We start from the raw sequence: 23,869 nt of genomic DNA on the forward strand, positions 1-23,869 counted from the left end.
AAAATTAGAATTTTCTATTGCTAATCTCCACAGTATACATTCTCAATATCTATGAGCAAAATGATTGATGGCTTAGTTAGTTCTTGATGAAGAATGTGTACAACAGAGTACAGGCCCATCAGATTGACTTGCTGCACACATCTTCGCTTTGCTACGCTTAAGTGGACGGGCGCCTTTACTATGTTCTATGATAAAGATGATGATGATGATGATAATGATTTTCAAAGATATTTATTAACATAGGAAAGCTTCGACTTTCAAATAACATTGGAACAACAAAGCCTACGTTACTACGTACTAGGCAACAGACTGATCAGGTATTAAACATACACAAAAGAGTGGAAATTACTGTAAGCAAATAACTATAAAGAAAAATATGATTTTGTTCTAGAAATTGTAAAAGAAGAAAGACAATATCGCCAACATGGTGGTTAAATTAATATTCGAGTAAGACGCTGCTATACAATAAAATTGAAGTGCAATTCATTCAATACAAAATTATTGAAAGTGAACATATAGCAAAGTCAAAATACTCTATCGATCTCAGCCTAATGGTGAGATGTATAGAGCGCACTCTGACTTTGCTTAGACTTAAGACAGAGTTAAAACGAGACAGATGTACATCTTTCACATAAATCTGTCTCGTTTTAACTCAATCTTAAGTCTGAGGAAAAGCAAAGTGCGCTCTATAAATCCCACCCTTAGAGCTCAAAAAAAGACTGATTTCATGTTTAATTTTGATTGTCAAAGCTTCAAGGTTTTTAGTGTAACTCCGGAAACCTTATCTAATTTGGCGGGTTGGGGGGTTGTTAGAGCAGGTTGTCTACGGCGTGAATGACGCCGTTGGTTGCCGGGATGTTGTGCGTCACCACTTGTGCGTTGTTCACTTTGATGCGACCTGGAAAGTGAGGGTAGTTCTATATTAGTACACCAAAAGTCTTGAGGTGCCATCGGTGGACGCGAAGCTGTACTCGGTCTCGCTCACTCATATGGGACGCGCTGTCCAGCCAATGAAGTAGGTACGTTTTACAGCCGTGTTGGTTCGTCACGTCCGTTAAGTTTTCCTATGGTAGGTTGGTACCTACTTGAATATTTTTATTTTATTTTTTATTTTTATTATTCAATTGTAATCAACAGCGTTATACAACATAATTATTATAATAAATCTAAGTTAAACTTAAGGCCACAGAGATTACCTTCTTAAAATTAATTGACAAGTATTTTAACAGAGTATACAATAATATAAAGAAAAACAATAAAAACAAAGAGATGTACAAAAATTAAAACTGTGTGTGTGTGTGTGTGTGTGTGTGTGTGTGTGTGTGTGTGTGTGTGTGTGTGTGTGTGTGTGTGCGCGCGCGTGTGTGTGTGTGTGTGAGTGTGCGTGTGTGTGGTGTATATGATTGTGCGTGAGTGTGTGCATGTTTAGTTGTTAACTATTTTTTTTTTTTTTTTGCGAAGATGGAATTCCTTTTTTAATTTATTTTTTGTCAGGTGAAATAAGTCGAACTCAGCATACTGCTTATTATAAGTGCGTGCCAGGCGCGGAATTATAGAATTTTGACCATAATTTGTGTTGGATTTGGGAACATACAGAAGGCGCGTGTGGCGTGTTCGCAGAGATTGTGCACTAAATGAAAAGGCTGACAACAGGCTAGGACAGTCGATCGAGCCAGTCAAAATAGCTTGCAGTACTAGCATATCCAACTGTTCTCTTCTCTGTTCTAGCGTGTCGATACTGTAATACGAACACGCTTCCTCATAACTATTGAATTTTTTAAAATCTTTAAATGCTAAGAATTTCACAAACTGCCTCTGTATGCTTTCAAGCCTTTGGGTATATATTATGTATTGGGGCGACCAAATACTACACGCATATTCAAGAATACTCCTGACATACGCAAAGTAAAGTGATTTAATGCAATCCACATTACTAAAATACCGAGTTACCCGTTTGATGAAACCCAGTTGTTTGTAGGCTCTATTAGCTACATTATCGATATGGTCAGTCATTGAAAGTTTTGCATCAATTTGGATACCCAGATCTCTAACGGTGGTCACTTTGGGTATACTTGTCCCATTGATTCTGTAATCGAATTCAAGTGTATTAATTTTACGAGTCAGAGTTATATGGTGGCACTTTTTAACATTAACTGTGATTCTGTTCCTCGCATAGTATTCTGTCAAAGCATTAAGGTCTTGCTGTAACTTGTGGCAATCTTCAATGGAACGTATTTTAACAAACACTTTTTTATCGTCCGCAAACATTAGGTATTGCGCATGTTGGAAGCAGCTTCCAATGTCAAATATATAGGCGTTATATAAAAGAGGGCCTAAAATGGACCCCTGGGGTACTCCTGAGGGTATCATCACGAAGTTACTTCTAGCACTACCCGTCACGACTGCTTGCATACGCTTTTTAATGTATGAAGTAAACCACCGGAGCAGGCTCCCATTTATTCCAAGCACGCTTAGTTTTTGAAGTAGGATAACGTGATCTACGCGGTCGAATGCTTTTTCGAAGTCTGTGTAGACCACATCCACTTGATATCTCTCATCCATGCTTTGTAGTACATAATCCGTGAAAACAGCTAAATTTGTAACGGTAGAACGGCTCTTCATGAAACCGTGCTGCTCGTAGGGAATAGACCTAGTTATAATGGGACATATATGTCTGTAGACAACTCTTTCAAATATTTTACTCATCACGTTTAGGATTGAAATGGGCCGATAATTTTCTATTTGGGTTTTTGATCCGCTTTTATGTATAGGTACTATAAGTGCTTCTTTCCATATATCTGGGAAATTGCCAAATACATTAATGGACAGGTTAAAAATTATGGAGAGTGGCAGTGCTAAATTGTTAGCACACTTAGTTAGAAAGACGGGTGGGATGCCATCACTACCTGCTCCCTTATTAGTTTTTAAATTTTTCAGTAGTTTACAAACTTCATCTTCACTCACAATAATTTTGCAAATGGTTTCGTTATGGTTTAAATTTAGAGAACTTGTTACATCGTACGAGCTCGCCGGTTTTACGAAGACACTCTCAAAATATTGGCTGAATCCATTACAAGCTGAAGTTTCGTCTGTGTATGTAGTATTTCCAAGAGTGAGCTTGGTGGGATATCCTTGATCACTTTTTCTTAGGGACTTTGTATAAGAGAATAGAAGTTTAGGATCTTTGCGGATGTAGCATTGCATACGCTGAGTGTAAGAGGTATGGCATTGTCTCTGTACAAGTTTTTGGCGGGCCCTGAGTATAACAAACTCGTCGTAATCGCGAGGGTTTCTACTTTCTTTCCATTGCTTGTGCTTCTGTAGTTTTTCTTTCACTATATGAGTTAAAGACCTAGAGTACCATACAGGGAAATTAGTTTTATATTTAACTTTGAGTGGCACAAATTTATTTATGGCATCGTTTAGAATGGCGTAGAAAATATTTGTTGTTTCATTAATGGAGTCAGCTACTAGCAGCTCATGCCAGTTAATTCCTGTTAGGTATTCGTTTATTTTTACGTAGTCTCCTTTATAGAAATTAGGTCTTTTCACAGGTTTGTGTCGAGTATTACGGATAAATAGATTCGAGAGATTAAATTCTAGACATGGATGGTATACGTCTTCTGCGACGAGGGGATTAATGCCGCGGTGAACAACAAAATCAATGTTGCTAAACAAGAGGTCTAAAGTGTTACCCTTACTGTTAAGGATAGTGTTATGTTGTGCCAAGCCAGAGAGATTACATATGTCCAAAATTTTTATAAAAGAATTCTGTAGTTCCACTGAGCCACGCTTTTGTACTGTGGGGCCGGTATCAGTCCACGTAACATTCGGTAAGTTAAAATCGCCAGCTAAGATAAAATAGTCATTGGGGTGAGTTGCCAGAACTTCTGCCAGACGATAAGAGACTGACTCGAGCCGAATAGGTAACTCTGAGTCTGGTGGTGCGTATATTAATCCAATATGAAGGTTGCGGTGCCCTGGAATTTTGAGTGAGTCAGCTGGTATAGTTGCCCACAAGGATTCGACGCCGGGACAGATCCACTCACGTTGATGTTGGATATGTAGCTTCTTTGACGCACATAATAGAACTCCCCCGCCCATTTTTTTAGCAGATGTTTCCTGGTTTCGGTCACATCGTAGGATGTCATATCTATTGTCACAGATCTCACTGTCATAGATACCGTTAGTGAGCCATGATTCTGTAATTAAAATTAAGTCATAATCGTGGTTTAGTATGTTTTGTCTAAATTCATTCGTTTTAGTGCGTAGACCACGCACATTTTGGTATAGTATTTCTATTGTATTAGCGCCCTTGAATGTGCAATAAGTACCAAAATATAGAAAAGCAATATATGTATATACCTAGGCAGTATTGTGAGTAATGAAAGACAGGCTGAATTGTTCGGATATATAAGGTAACATTTGCTTGAAGATCGAGACGGAATAATTCTGACGTTTATTTTAAAAGTTACGTGGGTGTGGTAACAATGTTGTATGATATTTGATTTGTGAATTCGGGAGCGAGTTAGATAAGGAATATATTTTGTGTGTGGTTTAATAAAGTGTGTATGTGCTGAGTGTTCGATGCAAGTGTTAGTGTTTAGAGTGTGATTAAGATGTTGCTTATTATGCTGTGGAGTTTTACAAAAGGCGCTAGTAATCTTGAGTAAAGACAGAATAAGAATAATTGAAATAACTGTTAAAATATAACACAATAATATTTTAATGTTCAAAGTCACTTTATCTTGGCTAAATCTTTTTCGAAACGAATGTGCAGTGCCGGCGATTCTTCGTTTTTTCTTAAAAAAATGTTACAATTCCTAACCCAGACAAACTTGTACGCTTTCTCTTTTGCTAAATTTTTAGTTGACTTTAACAGCTGTTTGTTCTCAGGGGTTAGGTGTTCATTTACGAAAAATTTTTTCTCAGTTCCACCGATGCCTATATCTCTGGTGCAGATGCCCTTTTTGTTTTTCAGGCCTGAGAGTATTTTATCTTTAGATAGACGGTCGGCTAGCTTGACTACAATAGGTTTGGGCCTGCCAGCTATGACTTTTTGAGGCTGGACGCGATGTGCAAAGTCAACATCCCCACGGTTGAGCTCGACGCCAGCGTATTCAGCAATGCTCAGTACTAAATCGACAGGCGATTCACTGCTGGTTTGTGGCAACCCTACAATTTCCAAATTATTCATTCTCGCCTGTTGCTGCTGTCTATTAAACTGTGCACGCAGTTCCGACACTTGATCCTCGGACACACTGATACGTTCCAGCAGCGCGCATACGTCACTCTTAAGATGGTCATTTTCCAACTGAAGTTGACTGTAGGAAGTCTGCAATTGAGAAAATTGTGAAGATAACGATGTTATTTCGTTTTTCAATTCGGTGAAGATAGTGGTTTTTAATTCCTCGATTATTTCGCATTTAATCGATTGCAGCTTTGCGTCTAGAAAGTGTTCAAGTCGACTAACAATTAAGTTTGGGTCATTATAAGTCGGGGCTACGGGGACATCGCGTTCAGACTCCGAAATATCGGAATCGGTGGCTACAGTTCGCACAGTTTTGCTAGTTTTCTCTACTCGCACGGGTGTATTGCTGTTATCTCCACCTTTTCGCTCAGTCGCCACGCAACTAGGGCACTTCCATTGCATTCGTGCAGATGTTGTATCGCCAGTAAATCGGACACATTCAGAATGATACATGAAGTTACAAATGATACATTTTATGCGTTTCATCGTCACAGTAATGTGTGCCTGGCATGCTTCGCAAGTTCCAACCATTGTAAATTTTGTTTACAAATTAAGAAGAAATATAACTTGAAAAAAGTCCAATCTCCGCGGCGAGTCTCGAACCGGGTCCTCTTTGGAGCGAGTCGGCGTAGTTACCAACTGGCCACGGAAACGTGTTATTGAAGCGACGAATTAATAGACGCCTATTGGATTCTGAACGATAAAGCGTGCCGCGTGACACTGACAGCGTTCGCAGATCATTAATTTATAGGTACCGACATTTGTAAATTAATGATATTATTAGTCATTGAATCGAGAAGTTATTACACTGATTTTAGCACTTTTGCACGCGAATTCGATTGAAAATTATTTATCACCACACTGTAAAAGTAGTTAGCTTTGTACACTTAACACTTTTATTGTAATTATAGCAGTAAGTTCAATGTTTTACAATTTTAAATATAGGAGCTATCGATAATACGTCTACTCTGTTAAACGTCAAAAACATGAAGTGATATAACATGAAGTATAGTTAAACGTCATAAACATGAAGTAATATATCTATAAAGTAGTTATTTATTTTGATTAACTCAAAATAATTTGTGGTGCGTGGCATCACTCTTATTTATTTATTTATTTATTCAAACAACTTTATTAATACGAAAATTGTAGAGAGTAAGAATACACTCAAAAAAAACCCTCTCACTCACTCGCACTCCTTCTTAAACTCCTTATGGGATTTTTCTCAGTAGATTTTGTTCTGGTGAAAAGTTGAAAGAACCAGGATGTCATGACTTACCGGAGCTCTTCTGCAAGGTTAAGGGCTTAGCATCCTCCATAGAGTTCCTCAGCTGGTAGTACCGCATGCCCGCACTGTACAATGTCCCTGGCAACACGTGTCTCGCCACTAACGCCTTGGCAGCTGCCTTTTCGGAGTATCTTGATAGTTCCGCGGGCGGGAGACGAGCAAACGCGGCGTCCGTTGGCGCAAACACTGTGTAGGTTTTGCTTTCTGGAATAGATAATAAGATATTCTTTCCGGTTCTTCTTAATAGAAACTGCTTTCGGAATTCGGATGTGGTGGTGGAGTCTGCTGGGCATAATACCATAGGTAAATCTCCAGACTTCTATTTAGATCAGAAAAAGCAGAGGAAAGGCCTTTTTTTAATTAATCTGTATGACTTGAGTGAAAGTGCTATTTATTTTCGGTAGGCTTAGCTTGTGCTTCTGGTAGGTACAAAATGCAATTAGACTAAACGTGTACAAACATCGTGTACAATGTCACTTCCGACGAGTCCGGAGGTGATCGACTCTGGAGGATCTTCCCGCTACCATCAGACACAAGCCATAGCCAGATAACATTCTCAATTCAGTAGTTTCAGTCTCTTGTTTATACAAAACTAGCTGACGCCCGCGACTTCGTCCGCGTGGATATAGGTTTTTCGAAATCCCTTGGGAACTCTTTGGTTTTCCGGGATAAAAAGTAGCCTATGTGCTAATCCGGGATATTATCTATCTCCATTTCGAATTTCAGCCAAATCCATCGAGTGGTCTTTGCGTGGAGGAGTAACAAACATACACACACACACACACACATACAAACTTTCGCCTTTATAATATTAGTGTGATACAAAATAAACATGTACCTGATAATGTTTCTGCCATGCCACTTGCAATGATCGCCTTGAGGAAGGTGGTAAACCGTCGGTCCCTGTCCGCTTGCAGGGTCTGAACTATATCCCCTACTGGCAGCGGGAACATGACCCTGTCCACTGCATGCGCTATACCCTGCAATACATTGGGAAGTATATAAATTAGATACCTCCGTAAATGGAATGGAGATACAGTTTGTCTATAATATTAATGGAACTCAAATTGAGGATAGATTTTTGTCGCCACAGGTTGACACGATACGAACCTAAAACGGACTACTCACAACGATCTCACTAGATGGCACCACAATATTTTCAATCACCACTATGAAGCCTGAATCACGCTAACAAAGTTTTAATCCCAAAAGACTATTTGTACATGTTTCTAGCGCTCGGAGAAAGATTTTACTATAAAATCTTGCTTTTAATTTATATTAAGACGTTAATAGATTTTTCGAAGAAATTCTTCAAAGAAGCAAGCAATTCATCCAGAATTTCTAGCCTTTTGTATAGTTCCGGTAATTTTAAAAATTTTGAAGTTATAGTAAATTACCCTGTTCAGCAACCCATACCTGAGGAATATGTATGTCCTTCTTATCCTCGAGAACTCTAGCGCCGTTGATGGTGGTGACGCGAACCTCATTCCACTCGACGTCATGCATGTCATACTGGTTGACTCTTAGCTGAGTGCCAGCTAACGAGACCCCCGTCATCTCGTCTTGGAGGGAACCCACGTCGAAGGCACCAGGGATTACGTGATGGAGCAGCAACTGGGGATAATATGGAAAACCCCTAGATTAAGTAACGGGATGACTTGATTTATCTTAAGAACTTTCTGAAATCAGCTAGGTGCAAAGGTAGATTATTAATTTTTAAATAATATTTTGATCAAAAAGGTCTCAAAAGTAACCTGTAACTTGACCCTATTTTATTGTAATCCGTTGTTCGATCCGTGTTTCGAATGCCATGGAACAGGTCCTTAATGACCTTCAATCAATGAATTTAAATACTATTTTGTTTTCTTAAAAAGATATACTTAGGTAATTTGCAAAGGTGATGTCGTCTACTTACCCCACTAAGCAGTCTAGGATTGTCGCGGAATTTTTCCTCAGCCCTATCAGGTCCACCGAGTTGCACCAATAATGTCCTGAAAGCTTTGTCCGTTGGAGCGAATATTGTGTAGGGTCCCGTCTCATTCAATATCGCATCTAAACCAGATTGTTTCAAGTATTTAGCTGTCGCAAAGAGACCATTCTCCTTAAGAATATCTATTAGATCTGGTGTACCAGTTCTAGCGTAGTTAGAATTGAAGGTAGATTCTTCGTAGTTTGGTGAAATTGTGCTGGATGATCCAATGACTACGACTTCTTGAGGAGTAGATCTTGTATACGCGGGAGTTGTATTTATAACTGTCGTGGTGTGGAAGGGATTCCTTGGGCTGTAGCTGTTCCTGTTAATGTTGTAGGTTGGAGTAGAAGATTTTGTGACGTATCTAGGTTGAGGTGCCTCGGTTGTGGTGCTTCGAGTGGAGGGAGCAAAGGTCTGTGTTTGAGGGGTAGCCTTTGTTGAAGAAGCGATGGAGTTACGGTAAGACGCGTAGGTAGGTGGTGGCGTTGTTTGTATTGGGTTAGTGTGTCCGGAGGTCCCGTAGTTGGATGTTGTTACATAACTGGTGTAACTTGAAGGGTGGTATGAAGATTCCGCAATGTAGTCAGTCGATTGAGTAGTTGGACTTGAAGTTGTCGATGTGTATACAGTGTTGGAAATTTTCGTAGGCCCGGGCAGTTGTATTTCTCCTTTCTTGATTTTGTTTAAAATTTCTTCTACTTCAGGACCTTCTTCAGTCTGTTGACCGTTCGCCTTTACTCCTTTTACTTTGTATGTACCGTCATCCTGCTCTTCGAGAAACACGAATGTCACTTTCTTTTTGTTCTGAAGTGTGCTCGGTAATCTAGAAACTTCTTCCAGTTTACCATTATCCGACTGCTTTATAAGTTCATAGTTAGCACCCGGTGGTAAGACACCTTTTGTTAAATCCTCGAAAGATATGCGGCTTTCCTTTTGTGGCTCTTGTGTAGCCTGTATGAATTTACCTAAATCTGGACTGTCAGCAGCTATTGCGCCTTTCGGTATTAAATTAGGATTATTGGTTCTTATTACTTCATATTTCTGCCCGTTCAAAGATATTTCTCGTGATGTGAAATTCTTTTCGTTGAAATCTTCAGGGTTTTCGGCTAGAGCTACTTTTAGTTGTTTTAAAATATCGGGTTTTTGGAGTAAAGCAACGCTCTTGGCTCTCAAATTGTCATCAAATCCTTTATTATCACTCTCTTCTAGCAGATCTTTTATTTCGTTGTAAAGTTTTTGTTTATTCCTGTCTTGAGGGGGTGCTCTTGTTCTAGTGGGCGCTCTTGTCCTTGGTCTTACGGTGGGTCGGGGACGAGGTGTTGTGGTAGTTGTTGTGGTCGTTGTTGTAGTGGTAGTCGGATGTTCCTTTTCATACATTTCAATAGCCTTCCTGAACAAATCTGTTTCATGCGGTTGTAGTGGTCTTCGCCTCTCTTGGTTTCGTTTGTAAAAATCTTCATAGTTTTCTGTCGTCGTGTACGTGGGTATGGATTTTGTTGCCTGTTTACTAACGAATTCCTCGTGTAGCTTCTCCACTTTTTCCTGTTGTTTTTGCTGCTGTTTCTGAACAAACTCCTGATGCTTCTGAATGATTCGCTGCCTCTCTTGAAGCTCTTTTAGTTTTTCAAGGTTTTCTTTCGACTGCTGTTCATAATAATCTTGCAGCTGAGCTACTGATTGTCCATTAGGAATTAGAGGCGACTGGTTTATAGCAGATTGGAATGGGATTTGGGCATTGTTCAAATTTTGGGGAGATAGGTTTGGGGCTGCTTGGATTGTGATTGGGTTAGGTCTACTAAAAGCCTGGTTCTGAGCGGTAGCCAAAGTTGGCAGGAAAGCTTGTTGGGTTGGCCTTTGCTGTGCAATGTTTAAATTTTGGTTGAATGTTTGAGGCACTTGTGGGATAGGATTATTTTGGAAACTGGCCAACGTCGGAATTGGTTGGGGTATATTTTGGTTGTGTTGTGGAATTTGTTGGAAGTTATTAATTGGATGGTTGATATTGGAAGGTTGGTTGAAGTGGAAACCATTATTGTTCTGTACGGGGATATTCTGAACGGGAATGTTCTGGGCTGGCAACAGATTGTTGAACTGAGGAACGTAAGGTTGCTGTTGGAAGATCGGTTGAGGGTACTGAATGGTCGGTGGTGGACTACTTAAGACAGCTTGTTGGGCTTGGTAGTTCTGGAGTGAAGGAGATGGTCCAAATCTCGCTTGGTGTTCGTTGAAGCCTGATGGTCCCAGCGCCGGCTGACGGCTTCGGTCGAACTCATTTTCTATCTGGAATCAAAAGAAAGGCTAGTTAAAATTGGAGATAACCTTTGCTATTTCAAACAAATTGTTAAAAATATTCAGGTGACGTTCTAAAATTAGGGATCTCATAAAATACATTTTGAACATATTGTTCACTCTGCCTAATGTGAAACCAAAATGTCCAAAAAATATGTCCGAGAAGAAAATAGTTTATACGACTTTGCCCACGACTTCGTCTTTGATAGATAAATTATCTAGGTCATCCGATTCTGAAAATTCTTTCACTGATAGGTAAATAATATAATCAGTGAAAGAATTTTCAGAATCGGATAATTATTAACAGAAAAACAAATGGAATAGATATCAAAACAAACGATTCAATACAAAAGTATGTTAGATCTCATCTCGTAGGCGCGAGGCCAAGAATGCACTTTCGTGCTACTGATGCGTCACGGAGTCACCGACGCTCGTACGCGGATTGTGAGAAAACCGCATCTTTCTCACGGAATACGGCGATTGTCCGGTAGCTAAACTAATAGTAGACTTACAAATACTCAGCTTTCATATTCAAATGAAATCAGAATATTTTTATTTTATATCAATCACTAGCTGATACTCGCGACTTCATTCGCGTGGAAGTTTTTAAAAATCCCGTGGGAACTCTTTGATTTTCCGGGATAGAAGTAGCCTATATGCCCAGGGTATAATCTATTTCCATTCTCAGCCAAATCTGTCCAGTAGTTTTTGCGTGAAAGAGTAACAAACATACACACACACATACATACACACAAACTTTCGCCTTTAAATATACGAGTAATATTAGTGTGATCATTATGATCAACCCATCACTGGCCCACCACGGAGCACGGATCTCTACTAAGAATGATAAGGGCTCAGGTCATACCACGATTGCCAAATGTGATTGTCAGGATATATACAGTTTTGAAAACATTTAAAACTCTTAGGCATAGATATTTGGATTTCCTCACGATGTTTTCCTTTACTGTTAAGGCAAGTGATATTGAATTGCTTCTACCGCACATAACTCAGAAAAGTTAGAGGTGCGTGCCCGGGATTGAACCTCCGACCTTCTGAATATCTCGAATAAAAGGCTGACGTATTAAACAGTTCTACGAGTAGGTCCAACGAATCCATGACTGCGATTTGATAACAATATGTCCTAGGCTTTCTTTACCGTCCGTTTTGTTCCGTCAAGTATCGTCTTATATACCGTCAAGTTTCTAGACCCAATGGTTTAGGTACTTACTAGCCGATGCCCGCGACTTCGCCCGCGTGGATTTAGGTTTTTCGAAATCCCGTAGGAACTCTTTGATTTTCCGGGATAAAAAGTAGCCTATGTGCTAATCCAGGATATTGTCTATCCCCATTCCCAGCTAAATCCGTCTAGTAGTTTTTGCGTGAAGGAGTAATAAACATACACACACAAACTTTCGCCTTTATAATATTAGTGTGAAGTGTGACTGTTAGTCAGTCAATTAGTCAGTTTATGAGTTTATTATTATGTAGATAATTATGTATCTTGTGGTAAGTACCGGTCATAATTAGCCACATTTTTATTTAACTTAGATAACCTACAACTTTTTCCTTCATTCACATTCCTTCCTATTCCTATAAAAAAAATGACGTAACACCTTTCTGCGGTGATACACTCTCTAACCGGTCAAAGCGCTCATACAGGATGTAGGTATCGTAACATTCGTAACATCTGAGAGTACTGACACACTAGCAATTTGTCGCCCGACGAAAAGTTTTGCATCATCATTCCTCATACGCACGGCTAAGGCGCGGTTTGGATTACTCTTCCGTGATCTGGTTTCCTACTAATTACTATCTGGGTATCTTTAAAATAAGAGTGAATAGCTTCTAGGTAAAAGCCACATCATCACTTTCCATCAAGTGTGATTATGGTCAAACGTGTGCCTACAATGATAAAAAAAAAATTGTAAAAGACCAAAAGGTGTTCACACGGGTTGATCTTTTGTCTGGGAGGTTTTTGGTAAATTATTATCAAACTATAGTAAAACTACCAGTAGGTATGCCTGTCACAAAACAAATTAGATGCGGTGTTCCGTTGAAATTGACTAGGGGTAGCTCCTATCAGCAGGTCACAGAGGCATAAAGGCACTACTTACCGTGAAGGCTTAGTAGCTAATAGAGGCCCGTTAGCAGCCCTCGGGTACAGAGTCCTAGGTAGGCAAAAGGTGACAAACCAAAAAGTCGTATAACAATAAGTCTCTCGTGTATTCTTTAGCTAAGACAGCAGAATGCCGATCTTATGGTGGCACTTTCACGATGACGTGTGGTGTGTGGGCGTGGCCTGCTTTCGGTTTCGTTTGCGCGTTACTTTTGATTTCAAAGGTCATTGAGGTCAGCGGTGTTTCGTAAGACTCGTAACGGTGGTCTAAGTTTGGCGAAGACTGCTAATTATAGCTTCCGTGCAAAATGAGGTACAAAACCTCTTTGACTGAGTCTGCAAATCTGCATGCCTAGTTACTTCCAGGTAAATTAAGGTTTTGAAGCTACTCGTAAGTCTACTGTGCAGGTACCAGGTATGAAATCACCAGCTCCAATTCCATAATAGTATTAATACCTCTGATAACTTGGCTAAAAAGTTCAATGCCCTCATTATTATTTTTTTAGCTCGCTGGAATTCCGAAAATGTTTTCTGTGGAGATCTAATTAGGCGCGTACGTTTCCTTCATGAAAAATTTAATTAAATCTTTAGTTTTTTTTTTAATAAAAAAATAGTGAGCAAAAGAGCAGGTGGGTCACCTCATGTTAAGTGATACCGCACATGAACATTTGCAGCACCAGAGGAACCGCCGATGCTTTGCCAGGCTTTCAGGAATTTGTTGGTCCGCCCCTTGAATAACCCCATGTTGTAATCTAGTGGGATCACCGCCGATGGGAATTGATTCCATAGTTTGCATGCGCGTGGAAAAAAGGATCTGGCACAGCGGGCAGTCGAAGCGCACCAGGCACCCAGGTGGTGAGGGTGAAATTGCTTACGGTGGCGTGTGGTGCGGTTGTAGAAAATGAGGTCAAACAGCTCTTCAGAGCATCTCTATTATAAAGGCTTAGTTAATAGTTTGAACTGCAAATGATAGTACTCAAACAGTTCATTTTGTTTTTAACCCCCGACCCAAAAAGAGGGGCGTTATAAGTTTGACGTGTGTATCTGTGTATCTGTCTGTGGCATCGTAGCTCTTAAACTAATGAACCGATTTTAATTTAGTTTTATTTTGTTTGAAAGGTGGCTTGATCGAGAGTGTTCTTAGCTATAATCCAAGAAAATCGGTTCAGCCGTTTGAAAGTTATCAGCTCTTTTCTAGCTACTGAAACCTTCACTTGTCGGGGGTGTTATAAATTTTTAATTTACACTTGTTACAGCTATGCAGGTCGTCATTATCAACCGTCAATAGACGCCCACAGCTGGAGATAGGTCTCTTTTAATTCTATTGCATTGCTATCGTAGGTCCTATTGATTCACATTCAGATAAAAGGTTATCTGTTTGAACGAACACCATATTGCATAGTATGTTGCACCCGTCATGAGTGTCATCAAATCATCAGACATCAGTAAGCACATAACGTAACAGTGAGTATAATGAGTGAGAGCGTCTGCTTTCTTCGTTTTGTGGAAACCGGACGGGCATTCTGATTCGCCGCGCGTCTCGCCGGATCATCTTTGTTTTCGAACGATTAGAAAACGCTCATGCATGCTATTATTTCTAAACGTTATGACTTCTGAACACAAACACGACGGTAATTTAGATTGGTTACCTACACGTATAAGAATGAAAATAATGAAAATATAGGAGACTAGCTGATGCCCGCGACTTCGTTCGCGTGGATGTAGTTTTTTAAAAATCCCGTGGGAACTCTTTGATTTTCCGGGATAAAAAGTAGCCTATGTGCTAATCCAGAGTATAATCTATCTCCATTCTAAATTTCAGCTCAATCCGTCCAGTAGTTTTTGCGTGAAGGAGTAACAAACATACACACACACACACATACACACACACACACACACACACACACATACAAACTTTCGCCTTTATAATATTAGTGTGAAGTGTGATGGCAAAGCGAAAACAATAAACCTAGGCATATTAGACCTTTGAGGAGACCTGTTTTGAAAATAAAGCGAGCAAATGAACAGGCGGGTCACCTGATTTTAAGTGATTGCCGCCGCTTATGAACATTTGCAGCACCAGATGTACCGCGAATGCATTGCCGGCCTTTCAGGAATTTGTTGGTCCGCCCCTTGAATAACCCCATGATGTAATCTAGTGGGAACACCGCCGATGGAAGTTGATTCCACAGTTTGCATGTGCTTGGAAAAAAGTAACAGCTGCCAAAAGTGCGTTACTTTTGGAAGCTGTTCGCCAATGCATCACAAGTTGAGATTTATGACGATATCACATTGATAGCTTTTATTCATAGAAGCCATTTGTAATTCTAATACCAGCAATAAAATTAATATGATACGTACTTAGATTGACTCTAATTCGGATTAGGAATGACGAATGATGTATGATTAGGCACGCAATGCTTACTATATTGACACGGATAAGTCAATAACTCTCAGAATTATGCAACTCAATGATTAATGCTTTCGTTTCATGATAAAAATGTTTAAAATAAGTACTTAAAGATGAAAATGTCTAACATGTTTTCATGAGAATCACACTAATATTATAAAGGCGAAAGTTTGTATGTGTGTGTGTGTGTGTGTGTGTGTGTGTGTGTGTGTGTATGTTTGTTACTCCTTCACGCAACAACTACTTTACGGATTGGGCTGAAATTTAGAATGGAGATAGATTATACCCTGGATTAGCACATAGGCTACTTTTATACCGGAAAATCAAAGAGTTTCCACGGGATTATTCAAAAACCTACATCCACGCGAACGAAGTCGCGGGCATCAGCTAGTCTCTCATAAGAAGCTCAATGAAAAGCTGACTTTTGGCCGAGGCGAATTTTGTGATAGATGCTTTTTTTTTATAAAAAATAGCGAGCAAACGAGCAGGCGGGTCACCTGGTGTTAAGTAATTACCGCCGCCCATGAACGTCTTGCAGCACCAGAGGTACCGCCGATGCGTAGCCGACCTTTCAGGAATTTGCTGGTCCGCCCCTTTGAATAATCCCATGCTTGTTCTGTTCGAATCAATTTATGATAGAAAATAATTAAATACTAGCCGATGCTCGCGACTTCGCCCGCGTGGATTTAGGTTTTTCGAAATCCCGTAGGAACTCTTTGATTTTCCGCGATGAAAAGTAGCCTATGTGCTAATCCAGGATATTATCTATCTTCATTCCAAATTTCAGCCAAATCCGTCCAGTAGTTTTTGCGTGAAGGAGTAACAAACATACACACACACACACACACACACATACAAACTTTCGCCTTTATAATATTAGTGTGATGTATATAAAAATATTTTTTGCAACTAAACTTTTACAAGTAAGTACAATCGTCAAATGCATCTACCACTGGTTCGGAATGAATTTCCTACCGAGAAGAACCAATTTCTTGTTATAGTTTTTCTTGTATGTAACAATCTCAGTAGCTTTATTTAACCGTCTACGCAGAGTAATCCTTATGTACCTAGAAAGTGCTAAGAAAGATTCCGTAGTATTATGCAGTTTATGCAATAAAGTGTAGAGTCTAGACCGCAGCGCTCGAGGAAGTGTCGCATAGCATAGGATTCGTTGACGCTAGTTGTGTAATTGTGGAATCGAGAGCCGATCCTCTGGTTTACGCAATTTTTCGAGTTTTATAGGTACAATGTTCTTGCTTCTTGTAAGTAGATTATATTTCAAGCTGGAACCCCCTTCAGATATCTACTAAGCCAATATGCAACCTTCATATAGAACAAACAGGTCATACATAGCACATATTATATAAAATTTCATGAATTTTTTTTACCTACACTTCAAGGTTTCAAAGTAATTTTAAATACTATCAAAAATTGTGGAACAGACAGGAAATTGTTCCACAATTTTTGATATGTCCTACTTAAAATTATTTAGGTCATAGTACTTAATTGATGAGCGATATTAGAAAAACATCGATGCCGGACAAACATCTAATAAAAACATACTATTTAAGAGTAACTATCTCCTAGGTGCCTACTAGGTCTGCATTTGGAATGCAGTTGGACTGCCATCAGATGGACACCATCGATTGTCAGTTTTAATGACCAGTTACTTATGTCAACTGCAAAAAGAAAAGTGCACCCAAACCGCAATTTTAATAAAACCATTGAAATGCAAGTCGGACTTGTATACCTACGTAGAGTACCGCCATACAAGATTTATAACATTTTTTATTTTTTTAATTTTCATTTAAAAAAAAAATTTTTTTTTGCGGCAATAGACATTTCTGTGAAAATTTCAACTCTACCTATTACGGTTCACGAGATACAGCCCGGTGACAGACAGACGGACGACCGGTCGGACGGACAGTGGAGGCTTAGTAATACTAAAAATGCTCCCAAACTGCAATTTTAAAAACAAAGAGCTCGGAGCAGCTTATTTGTAGTCCAAATGCAGTGCCTTTGTTGTATGTATAGCCCTTAATATTTGATACGCCGCCGTTATCCTATCTATAAACCAATTTATAGATCTTGACTGGATTGCTAAATGTGCAAAGGCAATCAAGAAACATAAAATATAATATAATCCCATCTAATTAATAGCATGTGTTCGATTCATAGGAGAAAGTAGCCGGACATAGTTTGCGTGCTGTCTGAGGTATTCCATGTCTCCATGTCCATTGTCCACTAAGTATACTTAGTTTTATATTGTTAGTGGGCACGCTTTGTATTTTAGCTATATTTTTATTGTAATAAGTATGCGACAGGCAAGACAGCTGCACTTGTATTATGATTGTAAGAAACGATAGAGTCATTTGTTTCATGAATTATTATTTAGGTAGGTACGAGTATTAAAATAAAGATTTTCTACATTTATGAACGAATAAAGTATACCGTAGTCACGAGTAGATACCTAATATTTTAAAGGTACTCCTACTTAATTCTTATATCCAATAGAAAAAACAGACCCCTTTAAAGGGAGTAAAATTTTTGTCAGCCAAAAATCGTAGTATTTCCGAATCTCAGACAGAGTTTTTTTTTCCTCTCTCGTCTGGCTTTACAAAGATTAGCCAATGTCAAGTTTGTAGTTATTTGTAACACGTTAGTTAAACTATACAAGTATGGACCCCGTCCGTGCCGGCGCTCGCCGACACACGCACGGCATCCCCTTAGAGCGCTTTCCAGTCAGTTTTAACAAAATAAAAAAAAAACACAAATTTTTATTACCTACCTAGGGTTTTCAGAGCTTTATCTACAGTTTGGCCATTGTCAAAGTCATTATATTTCAAAGGTTCCGCAAAACAAATTTTATAGCAGCAATCTGTTTGGTTTTTATTTTATTATTTTGGTTTTAATTATTTTATTTATTATTTTTTCAAGAACACGGCTTTGGTGAACTTTATGTTTTCAGATACAAATCACACAAGCAATCTTCAATTTGTTTCGTGCCAGGAGCGTCATCTTAAAAAATTAAGATTAAAATCTATTATACACAAAAGAAATAACTTTTTTAAGATAGGTACGATTTCTTAGACTATAAGGCAAGGGTCAGACTTATGGCGAATATCGAGCTGAGAGCGGTTCGAATTAGAAACGAGGAGGCAGATCGCTTTGAAAGTGTCCGTGGAATTATGAAGGTAGGTACGTAGGTATGGGTGGTAAATAGACAGGCAGACACGCCACTGGATTTGGTATGAGAAATAAAATAAAATAAATAAATAAGTCTTTATCATGACAAGAAGTTAACAGTCTTTTTGACTTTGGCCTCCACACTTATAGGGAACCTGTACCTGTACCTGTGGAGAGTGGAGACCTTAAAATATGCAAATTCGTATGTGTATGTTCCAAACCCACCATCGCAAAGTGACGATTCCCGTAATTGATTTCGTGTTCACTCGCAGTAAGTCACAACAATGCAATGTGAGCTATACTTACTTCACACAATCAAGACTTATTAATTTTCGTTAATTGCGACCGTCCGTCGCGGGTGAAAGCGACTGAGAAGTTATTATATAAATCACAGTCATGTTCTTTGGGCCTTAACAAAATCTTACATTATTTTGTGCATGATAGTGCGAAATAACGTTCTGTAAGTATGTAAAATAAAACTGCCCTTTGATATGATACAACGACCTTTACAACGTGTTTGTAAAATCATAATAGGTATGACTGCCTGTCCTACAAAAAATTTGAGTTCTATACAAATTATGTCCTCACTAGAGAATGCCTGTGACTTCATCCGTGTGGATTCAGGTTTTAAAGATCCCGAGGGGATTGTTTGATTTTCCGGGATAAAAAGTAGCCTATGTCCGTCCCCGGGATATAAGCTAACTCTGTACCTTTCGCCAGAATCGGTTTAACTTTTGGGCCGTGAAAAGGTAGCAGACAGACAGACGAACAGACAGACACACTTTGACTTTCGCATTTATAATATTAAGTATGGACTAGTATCACACTACGAGGCTCATTCTTTTTTTGGATCTGCAGATTGCCGGAATGTTGAGGACATTACGTATTGTATATTATTCAAATTCAATAGACGTTGCAATCCGAAGAAGAATTTTTATGATAATTTGGTAGAACACGATTTTTGTTTGTATTGATGAGTAGCTCTTCTATAGCTGTGCTAACTTAGTTTAATAGTCGCACATTATGAGTTCCTCTTTTTAGCTTGGGACGGAACCCTAAAATACGAAGGGATGTAAATTCTATTCATCGTCGGCATCGAGAAAATGCTACTATATCCACGCGCGTACCTCGATCTCCTCGACCGTGTCTGTATGTAAAGTTTACTTTCTTCTCGCAAATATTCATCAAGTTCAAGGCGTCATGTTACACCTGCGAATAATGATCGTTACGCACGAATGATCTGTGTTAAATTCAAATTCGAAATTGATTTCATGTAGGATAAGTCTCTCTTATACCTGTTACGTTTGGACTCCACTACGGTTCGGTAAGAAAATTCTACTGAGAAGAGCCGGCAAGAAACTCAGCAGTTACTCCTAACAGTTTTCCTAATAAATTAATTATTATCAAGTAGTACTGTATGCCCGCGACTTCATCCGCGTTGAATTTAAAATCCCTATTTTATCCCCTTAGGGTTGAATTTAAAAAATCCTTTCTTAATGGATGTTTACTTATATCATATTAAAGCTATCTGCATGACAAATTTCAGCCCGATCTAGTTTGAGCTGTGCGTTGATCATAGATTACTCAGTCACTCAGTTTTTCCTTTAAATATTTATAGATGTGACAATTAATACATCATGTGGGCAACTGTCCGGCTTACAAACTTACAAACCGGCAAAAATTTTCAGCCGGTTTGTAAGTTTATGACTTGACTGAATTTCATCATCATCATTGTCTAAATCTATCGCCAGTGAGATCAGGTCTCCTCTCCAAAAGGGTTTTGGCCATAGTCCACCACGCTCGTCAAGTGCGGATTACTAATTGGCGGACTTCACACGTCTAATGAGAACAAGGAAAACTCTTTGGCAAGCAGGTTTCCTACGTTAGTAATAAGCTATGCTGAATCCTAGTTCCATCGCAGTTCTATGGCCTATAAATAGATACCTATGTGTAGTTCGGGACTGGTCCTAGTAAAAGTTTGCCCGTTTAAGGCGCTCAAGAGACAAAACACGTGGGTCGATTTTAGATCCGTATGAAGTCGAAACATTGGAAGGAATATCATTAAAGATCTGTTTTTGAACATTATCTTGTTTATTATTTATATATGATTTATACTGCGACAGGTCAAAAGGTTAAAAACAAAAAAATTACATAACTCTATCATAAGATTCATAACGTAACGATCTCTAAATTCTTCAAAGTCGTGATTAAGATGCCGTAACATAGATGTCAGTTTGTTTTGCTGTTATCTCATAGAGAAACTTTCTATCTTTTTATTTTATCATTGCTACGAATCTAAACAATTATTATCCAATGATGTGATTTTTGCTTGTAGAAAATTAATATAACTACACCTTTATCTGAGGGGATATATTCAAGTACCTTAATATTAATTACTCAACAATTTGCAACAAAATTGGTACACCATAACCTTTTAGAAAATATAATAAATCTACTAGGTACTTATAGCATGTCTGGTTAAAATTTTAGAGATTGATTAAATCTATACAAGACAGAGCTCATTGTGTGCTTCTTCTCAGACTTAAAACTAAAGCAACGAAGACTCTACCCTCGGAGGCCGTAGTTTGAATTTGACTTTGAAGATAGCTGATAAGTAATCGGCTTTTTCGATAGCTCTTTCAGAAAAAATATAATACATACTGCAGCACACACTAGTGCTCTATTTATTTAATAAAATAAAATAGTTATACATATGTATTAAAATAAATACCTAGTAAAATAAAGTTATAATAAATACGACTCGAAATCTGAAAGACCCTAATTCTTACAGAGCTGAAATATTTTTTTTTTTCTTTAAATCTGGCTTTACTCTGATTAGCCAATGTCAAGTTTGTGATATTTTCAAGTTATTGAATTTATACAAGTATGGACTCCGTCTGCGCCGGCGCCCGCCAACATACGTGCGGCGCCCCTTTAGAGCGCTTCCCAGTCAGTTCCACCACCAAAAAACACCAACTAACACAAAAACCAGCCACTCTTAACAAAAAAACACTCCAAACAAGCACAGCACGCGCGCCAGCAAACGCCATCGCAGACGAAGTCCGCTGAAATATTTGTAAGTAAATTCCTATCTTTCTTTTATTTTTTAATTTATTTTACGGCCCCGGATGTAAGTTCCTAAATAAAACAGCACCATAGAAGAAAAGATTAGAAACTAAAATACCAACCCTGGGTCCAGTAATAGCGGCGACTGTATGCGCCAACAGCAGAAAAGCGTAAACGCCACCCCTCATGCTGCACTCTCAAACAACAGAGCGGCAGAGTACCATCACACAACACTGTCCGTCACAGCACAACCTTCTTCCAGCACTGAATCCCAATTAACTAGAGTCCACTGCACTGTTCCAAATAAAAAAAAAAACAATCCCGTATTTCCTTTTTTAAATTTCAGCGCGAAAATTTACGCGCGAACGTTTGACAAGTTCATAAAACAATAGACAATTATATTTTTTTTTCTATAGTAATTTCCGGATTCTTGTAAAGCTTAGCGCGCATGTAACTATGAACTTTTTTTTCGCGAATGTGTGTTATCGGGCAATGGCTTCACGCGGCGGCAGACCCAGCGGCAGTACAATCGTCAGTGAGCGCCGCTTCGTTTTACCACCCCTACTCCGTCCGCCCCTTCTCAATGTTTCGAAAGGTATTGAGATTCGTTTAAAATCCTATGCCGTTTATTGTATGATGTTAGGTGAATGTTGCGTAAAATAATTACGGTTTATTTTGATTAAAGTATACCTACGTTTTATAAAGAACCACTGTAAAATCGATATTACGGAGTCATCGGTAACTTCATGTTTTGCCCAAGTGAACGAAATTGACTCTGGTCTCCAAGTGTCTCCAATCAATCAGTATCAAAGTAGATATGGTAAACATTGCTTTGAAAATTCTAACAATTCCTAGTTGACCAAGTCAGAAATGAGATCTTGAGAACTAGAATAGGACCCAGAACATAATAGCACAAAATACTTAGCTAAATAGGTAATAGGGACTATCTATGGACTAGGAGTAGCAGATCAGGTAGGACCTACTTACCATGGCTTCATCAACCGTTAATCTTGACCCGTATTCTGTGAAGATCCTTGCAAGAGACATCAAGTTATGGACTTCAGTGTCCATCGGTTAGGACCTTTCACTATTCATCATCGTCGTCTCAATCCTTCGCCGGCGCACTACTGAACACGGTTCTCCTCTCAGAATGAGAAGGGCTTAAGTCACGCTAGTCATGTTCGAATATACTTAGTTGTGTGTAGGATAGTTTTTCATACCTTATAGTTTTAGTGTTACGTTTTTAAGTCTCTTCCATGAACTGATTTTCAGGATTAAATCATTTTAGCATTAACATGCAGGAAGTCTAGTTAAAATTACATAAAGTAAATAAGGTGAGAATATTGGCAACGCCACCTGGGAAGCGAACCGTGGCGGGTCGGATTCCCTTTCGTAAAGCCGTTGCACAAGCGCAGCCTCATTCTAATTAAGGGAAATCTCATGGCAAAATGAATTGACTTAATTCGGTACCTAGCAATATTTTGTTTACGATAAATAGTATCTTTTATGATAATGATGAAAACTGCCATTCTGGTAATGACAATCCGTGCCGCAGTAGTGAGCGCTGTGGTCTTATAAGTGTGTAAGGTTATTTTTAAAAAGTTGATTTGAGTTGTCAAAAATAATATAAAATTATTAATTTAGCTGATGAAGGTAGTTTGGTAAAATCGATATTTGGCTCATTCGATGTCATACAATCTGTTACTAGGAGGCCAACAAGATTGAACTTGCATAAATACGGGTGTTTTGAAGGTTTTAGTTCAGTCTCCTTCTGAGATTCGGAGCGATATCGCATATTTTCGGTATTTGGATTGTGATCTGAATAATTAGATGTTGTGATAGCAATCACGCTCTAATTAAATTATTTATTTTGGCATTAGTTTGTTTAGATTAAAACTCTCGGATAACCTTACACATTAAACTTGTGTTTTTTTGTGTTGGTTTTGGAGAGGACATTCCAATAATTCGATAAAAATATTTAAATAATACCTGCTTTTCTGAGTGACGCCAATAAGTGGGAGATCCTGGGTTCGATTCCCAGTAGGGTAAATTTTGGGAATTTATTATTCCTAAATTGTCTCAGGCTTGTGTGTCTGGTTGAAATCTACCGCCGTAACTAGTTAGCGCCCTACAGCCAATAGGTATAGTGTCGCCAAGGGATGTCGTTTCGGTACGATGCCGAGTAGAAAGTAGAAATCGATGGATAAGAGGCAGAGATCATGTCTTATAAAGAAAAGCTCAGGTACAAAATTTCAGCTCCCTATTACGCGACAGGTCAAGGTGGCAAT

General features: G+C 38.8%; 1 protein-coding gene across 1 annotated transcript; it reads right to left on the minus strand.

Moving 5' to 3' along the window:
- Positions 1–309: 309 nt before the first annotated feature.
- Positions 310–22,250, minus strand: LOC123866449. The gene is made up of 6 exons (XM_045908035.1): positions 21,704–22,250; positions 8,455–10,791; positions 7,956–8,153; positions 7,378–7,519; positions 6,531–6,743; positions 310–898 (listed from the first exon to the last, which is right to left on the minus strand). The coding sequence occupies exons 1-6, from the start codon at positions 21,767–21,769 to the stop codon at positions 810–812; spliced, it is 3,045 nt and encodes a 1,014-aa protein (XP_045763991.1). The 5' UTR covers positions 21,770–22,250; the 3' UTR covers positions 310–809.
- Between the last annotated feature and the right edge of the window lie 1,619 nt (positions 22,251–23,869).

The sequence above is a fragment of the Maniola jurtina genome, chromosome 1 (genome assembly GCF_905333055.1).
Source record: "Maniola jurtina chromosome 1, ilManJurt1.1, whole genome shotgun sequence".
In the NCBI taxonomy this organism is placed as follows: Eukaryota; Metazoa; Arthropoda; class Insecta; order Lepidoptera; family Nymphalidae; genus Maniola; species Maniola jurtina.

What these genes read in the sequence shown, in the direction of transcription:
- LOC123866449 (XM_045908035.1), bottom strand. Translation starts at nt 21,769, where the DNA reads ATGAGGGGTGGCGTTTACGCTTTTCTGCTGTTGGCGCATACAGTCGCC. An exon ending in CCGCTATTACTGGACCCAGG is followed by an intron (nt 10,792 to 21,703) that starts GTTGGTATTTTA and finishes TTTTGATTCCAG; the next exon opens with ATAGAAAATGAGTTCGACCG. An exon ending in ATCCTAGACTGCTTAGTGGG is followed by an intron (nt 8,154 to 8,454) that starts GTAAGTAGACGA and finishes TATTATCCCCAG; the next exon opens with TTGCTGCTCCATCACGTAAT.